At 49.7% G+C, this 22,093-nt stretch overlaps 1 protein-coding gene across 16 annotated transcripts in view; it reads right to left on the reverse strand.

Annotated features, from left to right (window-relative positions):
* Positions 1-22,093, reverse strand: part of MICAL3 (microtubule associated monooxygenase, calponin and LIM domain containing 3) — an 80,499-nt gene that overhangs the window by 9,501 nt on the left and 48,905 nt on the right. For 6 of the 16 annotated variants that reach the window (XM_069964275.1, XM_069964375.1, XM_069964313.1 and 3 more), the window contains 13 exons: positions 16,422-16,620; positions 16,086-16,318; positions 15,384-15,473; positions 13,994-14,146; positions 11,146-11,247; positions 10,516-10,629; positions 10,307-10,410; positions 8,446-10,186; positions 8,254-8,348; positions 8,126-8,164; positions 4,547-4,597; positions 4,164-4,271; positions 2,730-2,823 (listed from right to left, as the gene is read on the reverse strand). In XM_069964275.1, the coding sequence (XP_069820376.1) occupies positions 2,730-2,823; positions 4,164-4,271; positions 4,547-4,597; positions 8,126-8,164; positions 8,254-8,348; positions 8,446-10,186; positions 10,307-10,410; positions 10,516-10,629; positions 11,146-11,247; positions 13,994-14,146; positions 15,384-15,473; positions 16,086-16,318; positions 16,422-16,620 (3,123 nt within the window). Of the gene's footprint in view, positions 1-272; positions 324-2,729; positions 2,824-4,163; positions 4,272-4,546; positions 4,598-8,125; positions 8,165-8,253; positions 8,349-8,445; positions 10,187-10,306; positions 10,411-10,515; positions 10,630-11,145; positions 11,248-13,687; positions 13,751-13,993; positions 14,147-15,383; positions 15,474-16,085; positions 16,319-16,421; positions 16,621-22,093 lie in introns of all 16 variants that reach the window. The other 10 variants (XM_069964382.1, XM_069964283.1, XM_069964289.1 and 7 more) reach the window with 10 other exon arrangements.

A 22,093-nucleotide genomic window follows, 5' to 3' on the forward strand; every position in this document is an offset into this window, starting at 1 on the left:
CAGACAGTATTATATGACTGGCTTAGATACACATATCAGTGGTATTAGACACGACTGTCATAGATACACAGCTCAGTGGGGAGTATCACATGTGATAGGCTTAGATACACCAGGACATTAGAGCAGGTTATTACACCGGATGCTGCTTTGCTAGCGTTTCTTCTTGGTGTTTCGGGGTTTAGGAGCCGGGGGAGGAAGTCTAGGGTCAGGGGTCGGGGAGGTATAAAAGGAGGGGGCGCAGGTTAGTATCGGGGGTGATTGGGCATACATACCACCCAGGTGCAAATCGATGAGGTCACTGTAATAAGACTCTCCCCAATAGTCTACAATAAGGAATTGTGAAGAGAGTTATTGCATTGACAACACAGAAGGCGACAGAAAGACAGAGAGAGAAAGAGACAGAGAAAGTGAGAGGAGATGGTTAATGTAGTGACAGACAAAGATGGCAGCTGAAGGTGTGAGAGCAGGGACAGCTGTGTGAGAGGTACCAGCAATAGGGAGGTCAGTGATAGCTGGAGGGAGGGTGAGGCTGGCGCGGGCAGGAGGGAGGGTCAGGGTGAGGCTGGCGAGGGAAAGATGGAGGGTCAGGGTGAGGGCAGGAGGGAGGGTCAGGGTGAGGCTGGCAAGGGCAGGAGGGAGGGTGAGGTAGGCAAGGGCAGGTCAGAGGGTCAGGGTGAGGCTGGCAAGGGCAGGACGGAGGGGGTCAGGGTGAGATTGGTGAAGACAGGATAGAGGGTCAGGATGACGCTGGTGAGGGCAGGATGGAGGATCAGGGTGAGGTTGGTGAGGGCAGGATGGAGGATCAGGGTGAGGTTGGTGAGGGCAGGAAAGAGCGTCAGGGTGAGGCAGGCGAGGGCAGGATGGATGTGAGGCTGGTGAGGGCAGTATAAGGCCGGTAAAGGCCGCAATGGAGGTTTATGGGAGTTGGGGGACACAGGGATGATGTAGCAGAGCTCTGGTTATAGTTCCCTATAGTAATTACAGGGAAGTCCAGGAGAGCAGTGTGATCGGAGGCCGAGAAGATGAAGAATAGAAGAGACAGAAGAGGCAGAGGACATCATCATGCATCACAATGTGCAGACAGTACAGATGGAAACACTGCAGCGGGGGGCGCACACCTAGCACCGGGACCCCCTGGTACTATACTGTAACCCCACAGTCACTGTGTATATTATAACATATGGAGGTATAATGTATATCCTGCAGAGTCCTGATTCTTTATAGCTTCAGCTTCTTATCCCAAAGCTCCAAATCCATCACTATAGGAGCTGCTGGGTAGATATCCATACAGCACACACTCGGCTCTGCAATATCTCTCTATGCAGCGCACACTCGGCTCTGCAATATCTCTCTATGCAGCGCACACTCGGCTCTGCAATATCTTTCTATGCAGCGCACACTCGGCTCTGCAATATCTCTCTATGCAGCGCACACTCGGCTCTACAATATCTCTCTATGCAGCGCACACTCGGCTCTGCAATATCTCTCTATGCAGTGCACACTCAGCTCTGCAATATCTCTCTATGCAGCATCTCTGCTATAAATCTGTATGTAGTGGAGGATCTGGAGCTTTGTATGAGAAGCACAGAGCATATGTCTCTGGGAATCCTAGTGATGTGACCATCATGGAGGAGTCGGGTTACATGTTTATAAAGGACAAAAAAAAACAAAATCTGAAAGTCACAGAGTTGAGAAATTACAACAATTATTCACAAACAGAAGTAAAGAGGAGACGCTGTGGCCTGGGAGCAAGAAGGACTGGGCTATATACCCCTCTATAACACACTATACAGGAGCATGAGGCGTCTACAAAACAGTCATACACCTCTCCCCCTGCCTAGGAGCGCCGGCCCGCCTGGCCCCCTGCCTAGGAGCGCCGGCCCGCCTGGCCCCCTGCCTAGGAGCGCCGGCCCGCCTGGCCCCCTGCCTAGGAACGGTCTCGCCCCCTCCGCCCGTGTAGCCCCCTGGATAGTGCAGCCACTACTGACCACAGCCGTTATTAGAGTTATTTCCCATCTTGGCCACTGAAAGCAGTAGCCGCTAATATCCGCTATGGTAATAGCCATAACCGATGTGTACACAGCCCACTCTATATTCCAGGACATAATCGTACATGATGGATAAAAGGGTTTATTAGAGGAGATCCACCTCCCACCACAGGAATCCATTAACCCAAGAGCCGATTGTGTAAGGATGCTCCACAGGATGACGGAACAGGCGCAGCTGGATGTGCTGCAGCGCCACTCGGAGGCCGCCCTGTGTATCTGCAGTCCTGACTGTGAAACACGAACCTGACATTGGTGAAACATGTAACACACTGGGTGAGACACATAGTATAAAGATACGCAGGTTAGCGATTAGGTAAGCAGTATTAGCCCCCCGATTACTGGGACATGATGGGTTCTTGGAGGTCATAGGTCGCCCTATCTCTTCCGTCTGCCAGCTGCTGTGTGTGGGGCACAAAGGACGCTACATCTTACTATATCAGTGTTCACACCAGGGATTCTCAGAACTGAGGAGAGTGAATATACATTATTATACATGGACAACACCGATGATCTGTAAGATGTAAAGATGGAGGAGATTAGCCGGAACGAACAAGCGCCGGGGTGATGCTGTCCGGAAGGGATGACAATACTGTGGTTAGTATACACACTATATCTGCGCTGTGTACATGGGGCGCTGCAGTGTCTGACATTATATACCGTAACAGATGTATAGGACATTACCGGCTTCTCCGCGCAGCGCCTTCTCCACCGCCACACCCCGCTCCTCCAGCTGACGCTGCTTCTCCTCCACCTGTTCCAGCTGACGCTGAATTATCTGCAGGTGACATAACATGGTCAGGGATACAGTGATGCTTCGGCCTGACTTAATGTGACACAAAGCTGAGGATTTGTTACAATGTAAGGGAACAATCCGTGCAGGAGGCGTCGTCTACCGGGGGTGTGCCTCTAGGGAGCATAATCCAGGTGGGCTGTCACCCTTTAGGGGGCATACACTGGGGGGTCACCCTCTAGTGGTGCGTAGTCCGGGGGGGGGGGGGGCGGCACTTCTAGAGGACATCCTCTGGGGGGGGGGTCACCTCTAGGGGGCATCCTCTGGGGGGGGGGGGGGTCACCTCTAGGGGGCATCCTCTGGGGGGGGGGGGGGGGGGGTCACCTCTAGGGGGCATCCTCTGGGGGGGGGGGGGGTCACCTCTAGGGGGCAACCTCTGGGGGGGGGTCACCTCTAGGGGGCATCCTCTGGGGGGGGGGGGGGTCACCTCTAGGGGGCATCCTCTGGGGGGGGGGGGGGTCACCTCTAGGGGGCATCCTCTGGGGGGGGGGGGGGTCACCTCTAGGGGGCATCCTCTGGGGGGGGGGTCACCTCTAGGGGGCATACTCTGGGGGGGGGGTCACCTCTAGGGGGCATCCTCTGGGGGGGGGGTCACCTCTAGGGGGCATCCTCTGGGGGGGTCACCTCTAGGGGGCATCCTCTGGGGGGGTCACCTCTAGGGGGCATCCTCTGGGGGGGTCACCTCTAGGGGGCATCCTCTGGGGGGGTCACCTCTAGGGGGCATCCTCTGGGGGGGTCACCTCTAGGGGGCATCCTCTGGGGGGGTCACCTCTAGGGGGCATCCTCTGGGGGGGTCACCTCTAGGGGGCATCCTCTGGGGGGGTCACCTCTAGGGGGCATCCTCTGGGGGGGTCACCTCTAGGGGGCATCCTCTGGGGGGGTCACCTCTAGGGGGCATCCTCTGGGGGGGTCACCTCTAGGGGGCATCCTCTGGGGGGGTCACCTCTAGGGGGCATCCTCTGGGGGGGTCACCTCTAGGGGGCATCCTCTGGGGGGGTCACCTCTAGGGGGCATACTCTGGGGGGGTCACCTCTAGGGGGCATACTCTGGGGGGGTCACCTCTAGGGGGCATACTCTGGGGGGGTCACCTCTAGGGGGCATACTCTGGGGGGGTCACCTCTAGGGGGCATACTCTGGGGGGGTCACCTCTAGGGGGCATACTCTGGGGGGGTCACCTCTAGGGGGCATACTCTGGGGGGGTCACCTCTAGGGGGCATACTCTGGGGGGGGTCACCTCTAGGGGGCATACTCTGGGGGGGTCACCTCTAGGGGGCATACTCTGGGGGGGTCACCTCTAGGGGGCATACTCTGGGGGGGTCACCCACCTGTGCTCGGTGCAGCCTCTTTAGCTCCTCCTGTTTCGCTTGTCTCCGGGCGGCCTTTTGCACCCTCTTGGTGAGCTTTGCGCTCAGCTCTTCGTCCGTGTAGGTTTTCTGAAGGAAGGAGAAGATGTGAGACCCCCAGCGACAAGATCCCAGGCTCCAAGAAGAGGAGGCTACAACACCAACACCTCTCAACTACTCCACCCCCGCCCCCTCCCTGCCCATTCCACTATGGCCGCCTCACCTTGGTGTCTACAGCATACATGACTTTGGGAAGGATGACACCATCATGCAGGAATAAAGGGGGGAGGTGACCCCAAGAAGCAGGATAGGATTAACCAGTTAGGGACAGAGGAGACAGATGAGCAGCAGAATGATGTCACTACCTTTGATGAATACGATCGTCTGAACGCCAGAGCGTGGGGGACATAGACCGACTGAGACAACACAAACCGCACGGATGGGGGAGGGAAACCAAGCAAATTAATCAAAGTTAAAGCAAATGAAAATTAATCCAGGAAACGATAATTAAACAATAATGATGAGAAAACAAACTAAATACAAGCAACGTCATTGGCTGCCAGGGAGAGTTACAGAGGATTATGGGAAACCTGTCAGACCACACCAGCCGTCCTATGTTGTCCATGTTCTATCGGTATAGGGGAATGCTGGGTAGCATCCAATATGGCCGCCATTAGGGCGTATCACTGTATAACTGGGCATACCAGGAGTCTGGGAAAGCTGGGTGACATAAGAGGACGACTCTGGGACTAGATCACTAATGTCCTACAGATCAGCAGCTGTTGTAAAACTATAAGTCCCAGCATGCCTAACCAGGCGACCTGTCCCGACATGCTTGGAGTTGTAGTTTCACAACAATATAACGTACAAACAGTAATATATAATCTACCACGTCTCCCTGGCAGCACAAAAGCTTATAGAGAAGCGCCCGGTCAATGGAGCCGCGCAGGCCGCCCCCGATACCTGACAGAGGCCACAATGTGTGTATATACTCCTATATCAGCTGCACTGTGTATGCTAAAGACATGGCGGGAGGCAGCATCTATCAGGTGCCAGGAGCAGCACATGGGGCTTTATAGACCTGACTGCTTACCGATATAAAAATCACATATAAAACCAAGGCAGAAAGCAGCCAATCAGATCCCTGCTTATATACCAGCTGGACAATATAACTGCTACAGGCCCACAGCAACCAATCAGATCCCTGTTTATATACCAACTGAACAATATAGCTACAGGCCCATAGCAACCAATCAGATCCTTGCTTATATAGCAGCTGGACAATATAAGACTAATACAGGCCCAAAGCAACCAAAATCACTGATGTCTTCTATCTTGGCCCATAGCAACCAATCAGATCATACCTTATAATCTTGTCTGCGTATTAAAAAGGTGAAAGCAGGGATGAGATAGGTTGCCATTGGCAACGGCTATGTCTGTCCGGCCTTGGTCTTTATATGAGGTGCGCAGTGTTGCCAACTTTAGTCCTTTGGAGGTGAGTGACAATTATAACACTGGCTGGCCTGTTAGAACGTGTCAGTATATTATATAATGATATTGTTATAATGTTTTGTCATTGTTTAGTAGAATTATATATCATTGGCAACTCTGCATATAAAAAACACAAAGTAATGGACTGAGGCGGCAAAACAGAAACTATCTATGCATGTGTGAGTTTATATATTTATGTATGTGCGAGTTTATATATTTATCTATGTGTGAGTTAATATATACAGTGGTACCTTGGTTTAAGAGTAACTTGGATTAAGAGGGTTTTGCAAGAAGAGCTCACAGGTTTTCAAAATAGTGACTTGGTGTAAGAGCATTGCTTTGGTGTAAGAGCTCCCTGTGCTGGGTGGGAGGGGGAGCTAAGGAGGGGCATGGTCTGCATAGTGGGGTCTACAGCCCTGTACTCTGACCCAGGAAGTCTCCCTCAACTTCCAAATCATAGCAGATGCACTTCAGGCTGGGGCTTACATCAGGGGACAGGACTGTGGAGGTAATCTCTTCATAGCTATAATAACCCCTCTCTCCCGGGGACAGAGAGTGCTGCTATATTGTGCCCACATCTGCCCTGCTCATTCCTTCATGCTTCCTACAGTCTCTGACAGCCCTTTCTCAGCCCTGTTTCCCATTCTCTCCATTACTGAACTTACACTCAGGTATACACACTGCTGCTATAATGTGCCTGTACTCACACTCAGGTATACACACTGCTGCTATAATGTGCCTGTACTCACACTCAGGTATACACACTGCTGCTATAATGTGCCTGTACTCACACTCAGGTATACACACTGCTGCTATAATGTGCCTGTACTCACACTCAGGTATACACACTGCTGCTATAATGTGCCTGTACTCACACTCAGGTATACACACTGCTGCTATAATGTGCCTGTACTCACACTCAGGTATACACACTGCTGCTATAATGTGCCTGTACTCACACTCAGGTATACACACTGCTGCTATAATGTGCCTGTACTCACACTCAGGTATACACACCACTGCTATACACACTGCTGCTATAATGTGCCTGCACTCACACTCCGCTATACACACTGCTGCTATAATGTGCCTGTACTCACACTCTGCTATACACACGGCGGCTATAATGTGCCTTTACTCACACTCAGCTATACACACGGCAGCTATAATGTGCCTGCACTCGCACTCAGCTATACACACTGCTGCTATAATGTGCCTTAACTCACACTCAGCTATACACACTGCTGCTATAATGTGCCTGCACTCACACTCAGCTATACACACTGCTGCTATAATGTGCCTGCACTTACACTCAGCCATTCACATTGCTGTGTAGAGAGGTTTCTTTCACTGTCCTCCTGCACAGCTCTGTGATTCTCACTTCCTGATTGGTCAATGCTGAACACACACCCCCTTCCCCATTGCTGTCATGTGACCACACAGACCTCTGACAGCAGCTCTGCTTCTCTATTCTAACCTGTTGTACTATGCTACTGCATTATGGGGATCTGCAGGTCCATCCTGTATCTACAAGCTGCTGCTGCTGTGTTATATACACCACATGCTGATTGCTATACTGTATAGTAACTTATAATATCAAACATCCAGCTGTTTCAAAGATTTTTGGGGGGTGGAACCAATTGTCTGCATATCAGTGATTTCTTATGGGAACATTTGCTTTGGTGTAAGAGTGATTTGGATTACAAGCGAGGTCCTGGAACGAATTATACTCCTAATCCAAGGCAGCACTGTATTTATGTGTGTATATATAATATTACAGACACCTACTCCTCCAGTATACAGAGTATAGCAGCAGGCAATTCACATACAGACGTCTCCATTTTGCCGGCTCGTGATTTACAAGATTAATACAATCAGCTGGTCTGGTAAAATGAACCATTAACAATGCGCCAGGACCTGGCGGCGAGCGGACGGCAGAGCAGACAAGACAACGACAGACTGGGAGGCTAGCTGTGACACAAATAAGCCTAGTACATTACACGAGTAACAAACATGAACATTTCAACCATCGTATACCGGGGAGGGGGATGCGTTACGGCACTGCCACCCAGTTATGGAGCATAAAAGCTGCAAAATATGTTTCTATCATAATTTGCAGCTTTCCCTCATACCAAAAGGGGGCAGGGGGCACTGCCAATGGATCTGTATATAAAATAAGCAATCTACCCCAATAGGTGTGTCCATGCCCCCTGGCTGTGCCATGTGACCTATCAAGATGGTCACCAGGCCTTGGCGCCATCACTAGGGAGTTTCCATTTGTGCAGAACACTGTGGTAAGGAAGGTGGGTTGGAGGACATAGCCCTGGATCTATGGCCTATCCTCAGGAATATGGGAGGAGACTGTCATTTCAGCCTTTACTCACTCAGCGAGAGCTACATACTGTATCTAGTACTATACAATAATAACGTCTCAGCCACGCAGGACACGATACCTCATCTCTATCCACATGGAAACTGGTGTCAAGGTAGCGCTGAGGGACGGAAGGGTCAAGTTATGAGAATAAATTATCGAAGAAAAAAAATTCTGGAGGCTGAAAGTGTGAACCACGTGACCACTTACCTCCCGCTTGGACTTCTGTGAGGACTTTTCCAAGACGTCATCACTAGAAAGATCCGAATCTTCAGAGAAACTCAGGTGACGTCTTAGGGGAAGTTCTAGGAGACATGATTGAGAGGAGAGAAGTGAGAACGGGGGCCTGTACAACGAGATCCACACTTTACAAGGATCAGGAAACCATCATGCGGCCATTACCTGCTCCACGAGCCACATTGGGCACTTTGACCTTCCCGGAGTCCACGGTGTTGGTGCTAGAGGGAGTGCTCGGTGTAGACTTCTCATCTGAAGACTTCTTCTTCTTCTCTTTCTTATAGCCAGAGAAGACAGACTTCCACAGTGACTTAGGTTTGGTGCCATCGTCAGGTTTATCAGACAGCCGGCTTGCCTCCCCTTTTGACTTCTTCTCCTTCTTTCTCGGGGAGAACAATGAAGGCCTCTTCTTGGGTTTTCCACCAGCGGACCCTTCGGAGGAGGTGGCGGAGCCCTCAGCGGCCGGAGGCGAAAGGAAGAGTTCATTGGAAGTCTCCAGTCTGAGCGTGGTAGCCTCAGGTAGAGCTCTGGACTCTGCTAGTTTGGTGGAAGACAAGCCTGACCCCCTATGAGATGCCTGCACTGTCTCCAGCTGCTTCATCTTGGTCAGCTGGTGTGCCATGGCGTCCCTCAAGGCCGCACTTTTCACCGACTTCTCCCTTGCCCTCATCCTCTCCTCAGCCAACTCTTTCACTTCAGGAGTCAACTGTGGAAGAAGCCTTTTCCTATGGTGGCCTCTCTCTAAAGATGGAAGTTCACCATTTTCCTTAGTCAAGGGAAGTCTCTGGAGTTTTGCCCGACTAGTTGGTGGAGTAAAGAACCTCTCCTGGAGGCTGGAGTTATCCGTTCTCTCATCGTAGGTGTCTTCCACATCATCTGCAAAGGGAATCTCATCTACGCTCTCCACGAAGGACTTCCGAACCTCTTCCAGTTTTGGTGGGTGTTGAGGAGGCTCTGGAGATGTCACGTTTGTGGGAGGTTGTTGTAGTGTTGGGATGGATTCGGGTCCATTCTGCCAGGAGGTTAGGCTTCTTTGGAGCGTAGCCGGTTCTTCTCCCTGTGGTGGAGGGGGTGGTGGACTAGAAGGTGGAGTCAGCAGAGCAGAGTCGGAGGTGTTGAAGCTTTCGCTGGCCACAGTTCGTGTATTGGAGTTACTGCCATTCAATCCGAGGCCTGAACTAGTAGACAGGTCCCTCCTTTCACCTTCGGAGCTCTTGAGCTCCTTCTCAGATGGTGATATAGGAGTGAGCGGTGACAGTAGCTCTATGTCCAGTCTATTGGGATTGGTTTTTTTCAGGACATGCTGAACTTTAGGCGTTGGAGACTTTAGATCATCCGGAGTAGTTTTAGACACCGGGGTCTTAGGAGCAGAAGGATTCATGGATGGAAAACTGACCTCCGATGCTCTACTCCGCTCCACCGGTGTCAACCCGAGACTACGTCGAATCTCAGCACTTTTTGACCAAAACTCCTCGATGAGGTCAATGCGTTTCAAAGCCTCTTCTGAACTGGGGCTGGCCAACATATCCGTTTTCCCTGCAGGGCTGGTGAAAGGCAGTTTGGCTAGTGGGGTGGAAGTGATGAGCGGACTTGGCTGTAGACATACGGGAGGCTTGGTGGTGCTGGGGGCAGTGACCCCGTCTGCTGAAGGCAAGGGCTGAGAGCAGATAGGAGAGGTTGGTGACCTAAGAGGGCGAAGCAGAGGTGGTATTGTTGGGGACTTCACAGGAGATGTGGGAGGAACCAGTTCTTGAGTCGGGGTCGGTTGGGAACGGACTGGAGAGACAGGGGTTAAAGGCTTTGGCTCTAATGGAGTTGTTGCTTTACTGCCGGTGTGAGGGATATAAGGTTCAGGGAAGAACCTGATGCTCGGTGACGTCAGCTCCTTTGGAGACAACACTGAAACCTGTAGAGAGAAAACTCTGATCAATCCAAGAACCACTACATCACCTGACCACTTGGAGTGCTTAACCTCCCAATGAAGCTCAGTATCTAAGGGAATAGTTAGGAAACCATGAAACTTTACCCCAGTGACCACTCGCACCTTCTCACTCTCGGCTTTAGGGCTGCAGACGGCCAGGACTGCGGGATCAGGGGTCACTGCGACCGAGCTGGAACCTCTGTCCGACTCTGCAGGAAAACACAAAGTCAAAGTATGTACATCTCTAACAGGATGTTACCATATGGACGTGTATCGGCACAGAGAGGACCCTCCAAATGTGGCCACATTATTACCGTTCTTTAGACTGAGAGCCACGTGTGAGCCCTCACCCTCATCCAGTCTAAGCTTCAGTCTTCCGGACTGTTGAATCCGCTCCTCGGCTTCAGCGTCTGATGGGATGTCGTCATCTGGGTAACAAGATATAACGTGTATAACACATATGCATGTTTCTCCAAAGTGTGTTTTGACTTGCACATGCAGCGCCGTTTGTGTGTTTTTTTCTTTGCATGTACAAGATATAACGTGTGAAAGATAGGAAAGAGAAGGGAGTCCAACCCCCGTTCAGTCTGTGGTGCTTTGTGCATGAACCACTGCCAATCCACACAAGGTCCCTGCTGCTGAAACAGGAGGAGGTGCCCCCCCCATCCCCCCCTATACATCAACTCTGGGCACAGCCATATGTTCTGATTAAGGGGGTGGCAGCTTATAACTCCAAGAACAATAGAATTAGACAACTCAACATGGCGGACCCCTTTCTCCCTTAAGTGCATCTGTCCAGGGAGAGTCGGGGGGGTCTTTATACACAATATACAGAGAGGCGATCCTGCCACCTTCTCTCTAACATGTATGGAGGCCTAAAGAAACATAGAATAGGACAGAACAGGCACAGATACCAGAAGAGACAGCGAGCAGAGACCACGTACCGTCACCAAGATCCGCAGACGTGTTCCCATCACCTCCGGCTCCCGCCTCTGCAAGATCGGTCCCCAGCACCTCCGCCTCGGCCTCTTCATCCTCACAGGCAGCTGAGGGAGCGGGGCAGGAGATGGGAGCGGCGCAGAGACCACCAGGGAAGATAAAGAGAGACGTTAGAGGAGAGGCAGCAGAGACAGAGGAGGCAGCAGAGGAGTCACACACAGCAGGCCGCACACTGGCCTCCGGGTTAGTTCCTGGAAAGTCTCACATTAGTTAGCTCTGCAGACAAGAAGCTGTGGCCATCTCCTGCCAGAGGGGGCGCTGCACAGTAATAGTGTCCACTGCAGCAATGTACGCTGGGGCTTGTAGTCCACCAGCACCTAGTAATACCAAACCTAATCTACAGGAAGTAGTAACAATTCCTTCATACAGTTACTATCCTGCAATTCTTAGGATCTGATCTACATCTCGAGCTCCGCACAGCGGAGCGTCCGTCATCTGTATTTTACCATCAGTGTTATGGACTGACCACAGCCATAATACAGAAGGCAAAACATGAACGCCTGCCTATGGGGGCGGGGCATAAGTCATTGCCATATTGAGAACACTGTGCAACGCTGCCGCCTGCTGGGAGAAAACAGGTAACACATAAAAGCCTATTTAAAGGGTAACTCTTAAAGGGGCTTTTTTTTGCTTTTGAATCAACCAGTGTCAAAGTTATATAGATTTGTAATTTACTTCTATTTAAAAATCTCCAGTCTTCCAGTACTTATCAGCTGCTGTATGTCCTGCGGGAAGTGGTGTATTCTTTCCAGTCTGACACAGTGCTCTCTGCTGCCACCTCTGTCTATGTCAGGAACTGTCCAGAGCTTTGCTCCAGGGATTTGCTGCTGCTCTGGGCAGTTCCTGACATGGACAGAGGTGGCAGCAGAGCGCTGTTCCAGACTGGAGAGAATACACCCCTACCTGCAGAACATACAGCAGCTGATAAGTAATGAAAGACTGGAGATTTTTAATTAGAAGTAAATTACAAACCTATATACCTTTCTGACACCAGTTGATTTGAAAGAAATAGAATTTCGCTAGCGTGCCCCTTTAACTACTGCAGTGCCCCCAATATCCCACTATGACCACTTGACACACATCCTGTGTTCTGGTCACCTTTACTTACAGCACTGAGAGGTGAGATATTGGGTTTTACTACAGAGCAAGTTAATTCTCAGATTTTCAGTGGTTTTAAAGGGGGTTATCCAGGCTTAGAAAAACATGGCTGCTTTCTCCCACAAACAGCGTCATCCCTGTCCTCAGGTTTTTTAGATGAGGTAAATATTGCTGAATTGCAATACTACATATATGCTGGCGGAGGGAGATGGCGCTGTTTTTGTAAGCACTGTGTTTTTCCTTACCCTGGAGATCCTCTTTTGATATGTTGCTGCCCATGGTGTGACTAACAATTCCTTACATGTTTGCTATTATCTATTCAGTCTCCTTCCCCCAGTCCTGAGCTGCTTTCTGCTGAAGACACAAAAATCTCGGTGAGCCTTTCTATGTGTCTCCCCCTCCTCCCTTCTGAGACAGCTGATGTAAACAAGTCCCTGGCAGGCTGTAGCTGCAACTTTGTAGCTTCTTTCTAATGCTGGGTTAATCACAGTGACTTCATCAGCAACTTGACCTCAGCTTAACCCTCCCAGCATTACAAAGAAGCGTTGCAGATACAGCCAGGGACTTGTTTACATTGCTGTCTCAGAAGGGAGGGGAGAGGAGGGGGGAGACAGAGAGAAAAGCTCACACACAGATTTTTATGTCTTCAGCAGAAAGCAGCAGCAGAAATCTGGGGAAAGGAGACTGAATAGATAGATAATAGATAAGTATGGAAGGAATTGTTACAGTCATCACGGGCAGCAATGTATCAAAAGTTATGTTTGAGTGGAATACCCCTTTAAGGTTAGGGCCAAACACAGTCCTGGGTAACAAAGCTGCACATGTTTCTATGTCCCAATGGCGGTCGTCACAGTGACACAGCGCCACATCTGGACACAACCTGTCATGGAGCAGCCCAATCCTTTAGTTTCCTTCTGTAATGTGGCAGACAACGCAGCAAAGGGTTAAAATAAAGCACTAGAATTATAATGAATACAGTGGAGGGGCCCATCAGGTCACTGTCATGTCCTCCACTTGCTGCCAGTGAGTGGAAACATCTCCCGGGGCGTTGATCCACTGTGACAACCCCTCAGCGACGGCCAGACACGACCAGGACGCCCCCAATCACTGACAGCAGGCAGAGCTCTCAATGTCGTATTCAGCCATGTTATCCAGGCTACAAGGCGGCAGATCCAAATTCTCTAACTAGCGTCAGCCGAAGGTGTAGGACGAGACCCCGGCTGGATAATGAATCATCGATAACCAGCGGCCTCTGGTGACAGGAACCATGCGTGGGGGGCAAAATGGCGCAAATCAAGCAAGAGCAGAAAGAGCATGCAGGGCGGGTGGCGGGGCAGCGACCACAGTGCTCTACTACAGGAGGGGGAGCCATCTCCCCCCATCATCTACCTCCGGAGACGCTCTCCAGCCACGCTCTTACAGGATCATGGCGGTGGGAAGGGAGCTGGAGCACTGCGACAAAATGAATAGGGGAAAAAAAAAACATATGAGTATATATGTGTCATGTGACCCGGAGGTATGAGAGGTAGACCTTCTCATCAGGGAGGGAGATGCTGGGACTTGTAGTTCTTGTCGGTGGGTACTCATCACAGTGTTATATGACCTTACCTGCCAACCTACACAAAAAGCTAAAAGGTTAACATGGCGAGTGTTATTGTGTGTCAGGTTCTCCGCGCCGCCAGCAGGAGGCGTTACCTTTAGAAGGAGAAGACGTGCCCACTTCTTCCCCCTCGGTGTTAACCCCTTCCTGCTCTTCCTTAACCTTGTGGACGTGCGTCCAGTGGACGTCCGCTTTAATCTCCATGGGGTCCACGGGGGTGAGCGCCTGCTGCAGCTTCAGGTTTCCGGCTGGACAGAGGCACGAGGAGGATGGAGGAGGCATGAGGTACAGGACAGACAATGAGAACAGAGACAGCAGAGACAGATATATCAAGATAGGCGATAACAGCAGAGGTGACGGCCTCCAGCAAAACTACAACACCCATCATGCCGTCTGGATAGCCAAAGCTCCAACTGTCCAGGAATGATGGGAATTGTAGTTCTGCAGCAGCTGGAGGGCGGCAGGTTGGTATAGAGAGCAGATGCAAGATATAGATATAGAAAGCAGGGTGCAAGGGTTAATATCAGCACCAGCAACCCCACCATCCCTATCACCTACAGAAGACCAGGTGACCACCTTATCCCATCTAACCCTTGTATAATGGATCCAATATGAGGATCTCTGCTTACTGTCAGTGAATGGAAACTCTCCCCAATGTTCATCCTCTTATATATATCATGGATTCGTAACAGTGTGTCAGCACAGGTAAGAGTTATTAGGTCGGACAAGGAAATAAGAACCAATTCACTGACAGCAAGCAGAGATCCGGAACACACCCCACATATTAGATGTCACTCTGTACAGACCAGACACATGAGCACAGGCTATTAGTATATATTGTATACCTGTATATACTGTATACTCCCAGCAATGACTGACACATGCAGTTATAGGGGACTCACTGATTGGCCGAGCATAGGACTCGCAGCTACCTGCAGCGGCCAATCAGATCCCAGCTCCTTGTAGCACATGATCTGAGGTCTCCTGCACTATCCGGGCATCTCCAGAACTACTACTCTTAAACTATATAAGAGCACCCCAACCTGATGAGATAGAACGGCACCATGCAAGACCCCAGCTGCAGGTCATGTGATCGCCTCCCAGGAGGTTATTACCCATCCAGCCTTGGAATTAGCCCATGCAGGGAAAAGATTAATTCCATATCAGAGGCCATGCACACAGGAAGCATCCTGCACCACTGACCGCTCTCAGGGCTCCACATCTCACTGCTGCCCCCTGCTGGACTCTGGCAACACACATGTCGTCTGGTGTCCTACAATGCACTGCAGCAAGCGTGGGATCTCAGCTAAGGTGCTGCAGTGTCAGTGATCACAGAGGAGGCAGGAGATGTGAGCGCAGCTCTGGAGGTGAGCGGAGTAGATGATGACATGGAGCAGTGGTGAGAATGGTTCCCAGTGTTAATAATCCTTGCTGGGAATAAGGGGGGAAGGGAGGCAATATAAAGTGGTGGCAGCGGAGGGATACCTTTAAATGTACCAACTGTGTCTTCATCAGAGATACGCTGAAGCCATAGACCCTGCTGGAGCTCTCTCTCCCAGGGGCAATACTCACCCTCTGCACAAGAGGGCGCAATGGAGTCACCCTCCCCGTCCCCACAGAGAGAGGGAGAGAGATGCAGAGAAAGACAGAGATGAGAGAAGGAAGTCATGAGACAACAGATCCTCGTGCTTCACTCCATGAAGGGGATCCGGAGGGGGGCTCACACACCACCCCCAAATACATGAGACCACTGGCTGTATCCTGTCCAACTCCAGATGTGGGTATACTACAATGTATAGTATGGAGAGACAGCCTGACAGTCATCAGGGGGGTTGTAGTTTCTGTACTCTACTATAACAGCTCCTGGGAAAGTTGGGTGATCAGCAATAAGCACCGAGCTGTCACCCAGCGTCTCCAGGGTCCTAAAGGGCAAATGAACATCTATGTATAAGGCGCTGCTCTCTGGAGGCCATATTGACTGTCATCTCCCACATATAGATAGAAGGACAGAATTAGGGATAAGTCCGGCATTAAACGCTTTATTATATACAATCCCAGGAAACCCTAATAGGGATCATTCGAGAATTACCACACACACCGTCTCCCAACCAAGTCAGAAGACATATACTGTGCTGACTATGAGGGGAGGGGATCTCATGTCTGTCAATGTACTAAATCTATACTGACCTTCACTAGATGCCTCCTCATCTTCATATTCCTCCTCATCTTCCTCCTCTTCACTGACACCAGGCTCCCCAGCATTGATGTCTTCCATCTCATCCGCACTCTTTCCCTTCAGTTTTGCATGAATTTTCACAGCCTCCTTCCAGGGCACACCACCGAGATCAGAGGACGGGAGGAGATCATCACCTTCCTCCTGATCCTCCTCCTCCTCCTCCTCCATCTCAGACTCAGAGCTACTGTAAGGAGGAAAGCCAACACATTTAGCACACTAGTAATAACACAGTTATATCCCAGTAGTATCTAACTGCTATAGTCCTGCTCTCCCCTGTGTGCTCCCACCTGCTGGCGGCCTCCTCTTCCTCCTCTCCTCCTTTATCCAGCAGGCTGCTGAGGTTGTGTTCGGCCAGCGTCTCCTCCGGCACCTCCTCCAGCTCCTCTTTCTGCATGGACACTCTGTAGTTCTCCAGCTCTATCCTCTCGGGGGTGGCTCGCAGTCTCTTGGCTATAGTGTGATCCTCTACACCGTTTATAGTAGGACCTACAAGACAAGAACACAGCGTGGGGTGAAAAGACAGACGGACAGCAGGCGCTCCGGGGGGGATGGATCTGCCTGACATCTATCACCAGGAATCCTTACACCTTGGAATCTGGACGGTTTCCACTAGGTGGCGGTGTAGTTACTGTACGTGCACTCATACTTTGTATGGACTCTATCCATATCCTTAGGACCCCACAGTGTGATGTATGTGCTGTGCTTCTGTATTTACTGCAGCTTCCCCTGGGCTTTCTGTATCTATCTGTATAGTCCTGGACGTCTACATGTGAATCACCACCGCCCGGCAATATTACACTGGAGAAACTGAAATATCCCTTTTTATTACAGTATATAATGTGCAGCGTAAATAAAAATAAAGATAATTCATATAATTTGTGTTTCTGAAGAGAAATAATAATAAATTTAAAATCTTAAAAATGAATTGATTCCAAACCCCTATAATTATTATAAAGCAGTGAGGCGCTGTGCTGCGATCCAGCCAGCAAAGCAAATTCATGTCCAAGAAACACTATAAAAAAAAAAATTGCCAAATTTCTGTACCTTCAAAAGCGATAAGGTTTATTGATGGAGGGGGAGGGGGGGAAGAGGATGTATTTTAATAATGTTGTCCTTGCTGCTGCCCTCTGCAGGTGAACAATGATATAGCATTCTGCACAATGCGGTGTTACTGGCTGGATCATATACTGCCGCCCTCCAGCTGTTGGCAGAACTACAATTCCCATCATGCCTGGACAGCCAGAGCCTTAGCCTGACCTGAGTTGGCACCTGTAGACGCTATACATCTCAGCTGTTACTATAACAAAAGGAGGTGTCCCCAGTTTCTACAGTCACATCCGGAGCTGCACTCCCCCCGGTTTCTGGCTTCTGCGCTGTTCACATTGGGCTCTCTCTAGTAGCGGCAGGAGGAGTAAGGTCAGTGCAGCTTTGGGTGTGAGTGGATTATAACATGTGAATCTTTCCATCAAATGACATAGAGAAGTGAAGCTACACCAAACATTTAAAGTGACGGCGCCCCCGGAAAACAAAAAACTCAGAAACCAGGGGAAAAAATGAAAGCTTTAATTTATTAACTTAAAAAAGTGCAACAGAGAAAAGTGGAGGAACACAACATTACAGAGCATGACACAGGAAGATACGGAGACAGGGCACAAGGGGTGGAGCCTTAGGGGTCACATGACAACAAGGCGCTAAGAGGGGGCTGGGATCCAGTTACATCCTGTACCGTGCTCCAATCACATCCAAAGCTGCATCCACCATTACACTGCCAGGGCATGATGGGAGTCGTAATGACAGCAGCTTTGGAGGTGACTGGAGGACGACATACGATGTAACTAAGGATTAATACAATACAAGAAATGCTAAATATTACACAGTGTAACCCGTGGAGTCATATGGTGCGGCTGCTGTGCTGTGCTGGGGGGGTATAACATTACTGCGATGCTTCGGGGAAGGGGGACTGAGATCCCTCATATCTACAGGGGATCGGCTGTGTTGCTGCGGTTTTATAGCTCACGTAATAGCAGGACATTTATTAGGATTAGGAGTAATGGTGAGTACACCGACATTTAAAGGGATATGCGCCTCACGGTCTTCAGTACCAGCAAGAACACAGAAGAGTCCACGTTACTATGGAGACGGAGGATAGAGGAGGACACTTACATGGTGACAACACAGACAGAATGAAGCACAAGGATTATACAGCCAGTAACACTGATATATACTATTATACTGAGGCCCGCCCATCCTAACAAGTCATAGAAACCTCTGGGTATCCATAGCAACCGCTGAGCGTCACATGACCGCGAGGCAGGACGGATATTTGTAATAAACCTGTAACCCAACCAGGTAAATGAGAGCAAGAACATGGATCCCGCCATATACGTAATATAACACTGTACATCTACAGCATAGTACCAGGATACAATAACTGGTGCCCACCGGGAGCACCGACACCACACACAACCACCATACACACTAAACACCTCAATCCAGTGTCCTACAGCACAATGGCCGCCATCTACAGGGTAATACAGCACAATGGCCGCCATCTACAGGGTAATACAGCACAATGGCCGCCATCTACAGTGTAATACAGCACAATGGCCACCATCTAGAGCGTAATACAGCACAATGGGCGCCATCTACAGTGTAATACAGCACAATGGGCGCCATCTACAGTGTAATACAGCACAATGGGCGCCATCTACAGTGTAATACAGCACAATGGCCGCCATCTACAGGGTAATACAGCACAATGGCCACCATCTACAGTGTAATACAGCACAATGGCCGCCATCTACAGGGTAATACAGCACAATGGCCGCCATCTACAGTGTAATACAGCACAATGGCCGCCATCTACAGGGTAATACAGCACAATGGCCGCCATCTACAGTGTAATACAGCACAATGGCCGCCATCTACAGGGTAATACAGCACAATGGCTGCCCGCCATCTAGAGCGTAATACAGCACAATGGCCGCCATCTACAGGGTAATACAGCACAATGGCCGCCATCTACAGGGTAATACAGCACAATGGCCGCCATCTAGAGCGTAATACAGCACAATGGCCGCCATCTAGAGCGTAATACAGCACAATGGCCGCCATCTACAGGGTAATACAGCACAATGGCCGCCATCTACAGGGTAATACAGCACAATGGCCACCATCTACAGGGTAATACAGCACAATGGCCGCCATCTACAGGGTAATACAGCACAATGGCCACCATCTACAGGGTAATACAGCACAATGGCCACCATCTACAGGGTAATACAGCACAATGGCCACCATCTACAGGGTAATACAGCACAATGGCCGCCATCTACAGGGTAATACAGCACAATGGCCGCCCGCCATCTAGAGCGTAATACAGCACAATGGCCGCCCGCCATCTAGAGCGTAATACAGCATCTCCTGTGTGTACAGAGAACAGGACGGTCAGGAGGCCACCAATCCTAATACTGACAGGATTTCTGCCGCACAACCAGAATATTCTTACAAAAATCTGAATAAAGGGATAGTAGAAATTTTTGTAGAGCTGGCCGGAGAGCCAATAATCAGATGGGAACTACCTGGGCTCTGCATGTTAGGCAATATAACCCGGGTAAGCAGACTGGCAGCCATGACACCCCCTGCCCACCAGCAGAGCTCAGCCGCCCGTCTCAGTACTATTTTTTGCCAATAAAATTCAGCAGATTTCTTGTAACAGAACACACGCTAAAATATATATATATATATAATTTATTTTTATTTATTTTTTTTAATATATATACATACACATAGAATAGCTGTGCATATATATATGATATAGATATATAGATAGAGAGATAGACATATATACACACACAGTTATTCTGGTGACACTAAAAAAACAAAAACTATAAAAAAAGACAATAAAAACCTGCAAAAGGTTCTGCCGATAATGTAACAGGTCATCAAGTATAGATATATAAAATAACACAGGAACGAGGGCCTAACACTATAACAACTACCAGCACATCCTAAACTCTGTACCGATATTTCACAACCAAAGCTTAATCACATTACAACGTAAACCAGTAATTCTTTCAGTGCCCAAAATATGGAGGGAAAAAAAAGTAACAAAAATCTGTGTATAAAAGTATAAATAGAAATTGTGATGAACCGATACTAAAATAGTGCAAAACAAAAATAGTCATTTGTATATTTCAAGTATCAAACTAACAATGTGCCGAGACCAAACTAACGGGACAGCGGCCCCAATACCTGCAACATATAACAGTATAACAGGACAGCGGCCGCCCTCCCTGTAACACATAACAGGACAGCGGCCGCCCTCCCTGTAACAAATAACAGGACAGCGGCCGCCCTCCCTGTAACACATAACAGGACAGCGGCCGCCCTCCCTGTAACAAATAACAGGACAGCGGCCGCCCTCACGGTAACAAATAACAGGACAGCGGCCGCCCTCCCTGTAACACATAACAGGACAGCGGCCGCCCTCCCTGTAACACATAACAGGACAGCGGCCGCCCTCCCTGTAACACATAACAGGACAGCGGCCGCCCTCCCTGTAACACATAACAGGACAGCGGCCGCCCTCCCTGTAACACATAACAGGACAGCGGCCGCCCTCCCTGTAACACATAACAGGACAGCGGCCACCCTCACTGTAACGAATAACAGGACAGCGGCCGCCCTCCCTGTAACAAATAACAGGACAGCGGCCGCCCTCCCTGTAACAAATAACAGGACAGCGGCCGCCCTCACTGTAACAAATAACAGGACAGCGGCCGCCCTCCCTGTAACAAATAACAGGACAGCGGCCGCCCTCACTGTAACAAACAGGGCAGTGGCTGCCCTCACTGTACAATATAATAGCGGCCTGATCTAATAACTTCTCACAGCAGAAACTAAAAAAAAAAAAAAAAACACACCCCACTATCACACTCTATAAAACAGTGTCCCGCCTTTGGTAGTGGCTACAAGGTTACCCGTTCTTCCTTCTAACATCTCAGACAAGAAATAACCGCATTCTCACTACAACTCCCAACATGCGAAGAATAAAATGACAGCAATATAAAACATAAAACAAAGTACTAACCCTGGGCTCAGTGAGGAGATGGTCACATCCCTGCGGCTCATCAGTCTTACTTATATTACCCAACGCCGTAATCATTGGAATTGAATAATAAAATCTATATAAGTGGCTGTTTTGTTCCATTCTTCTCCTCAGGATGTGTGCGCTATTACAAAGTCTGAGCTGCAATACCGTCCAGGGGTGGTGCTGTTTCTAAAAGAAAGCAACTGTGTCTAATTCTGGATAACCCTAAGGTAACCTGTCACCTGGAAGTTCAAGGCTGACCCCACTTTACCCCCTCAATGAACCGCCCAATGCTCACCCCTCCTGCTGTTCCTGCTACCGCTCCAGATGCCGGTCCCATCGCCAGGAAATTGCTGCTGCCTCCTCTTTATGCTCATTATGCCAATAAGCAGAGATGAGTCCGATGTCCATATGAAGTCAGGATGCGTCAGGAACGGCATCCGGAGCGGTAGCAGGACCAGCAGGAGGGGGTTAGCATTGGGCAGTCTATTGAGGGATAGGGTGGGTTCGGCCCTGCACTCCTGGATGACAGGTTCCCTTCAAAAGAAGGATCCACCACCTACACCAATAAAAGATAGAAAGTCTCTTACCGTTCTGTGTCCACAGCTTCTGTGTAAAGCTATGCGTTTCCATGATATCAAGGGACAAGCCCTGTGTAGTCTGAATCTGCAGTCATGCTTTGTGTAACCTGCCCAATGTATAACAGTAATGAAAAGGAGCCTGACTGCAAGGTCTGACTACATGGAGCTTGTCGTCTGTTACCTTGGAGACACACTGTTCTGTACAGGAGCTGGAGACATAGAACAGCAGAAGGTTTTCCTTTTTAGACTATATGACAAGTTGCTTCCTATTTTCCTATAAGATGAC

This window comes from Dendropsophus ebraccatus, chromosome 1, assembly GCF_027789765.1.
Source record: "Dendropsophus ebraccatus isolate aDenEbr1 chromosome 1, aDenEbr1.pat, whole genome shotgun sequence".
Classification (NCBI taxonomy): Eukaryota; Metazoa; Chordata; class Amphibia; order Anura; family Hylidae; genus Dendropsophus; species Dendropsophus ebraccatus.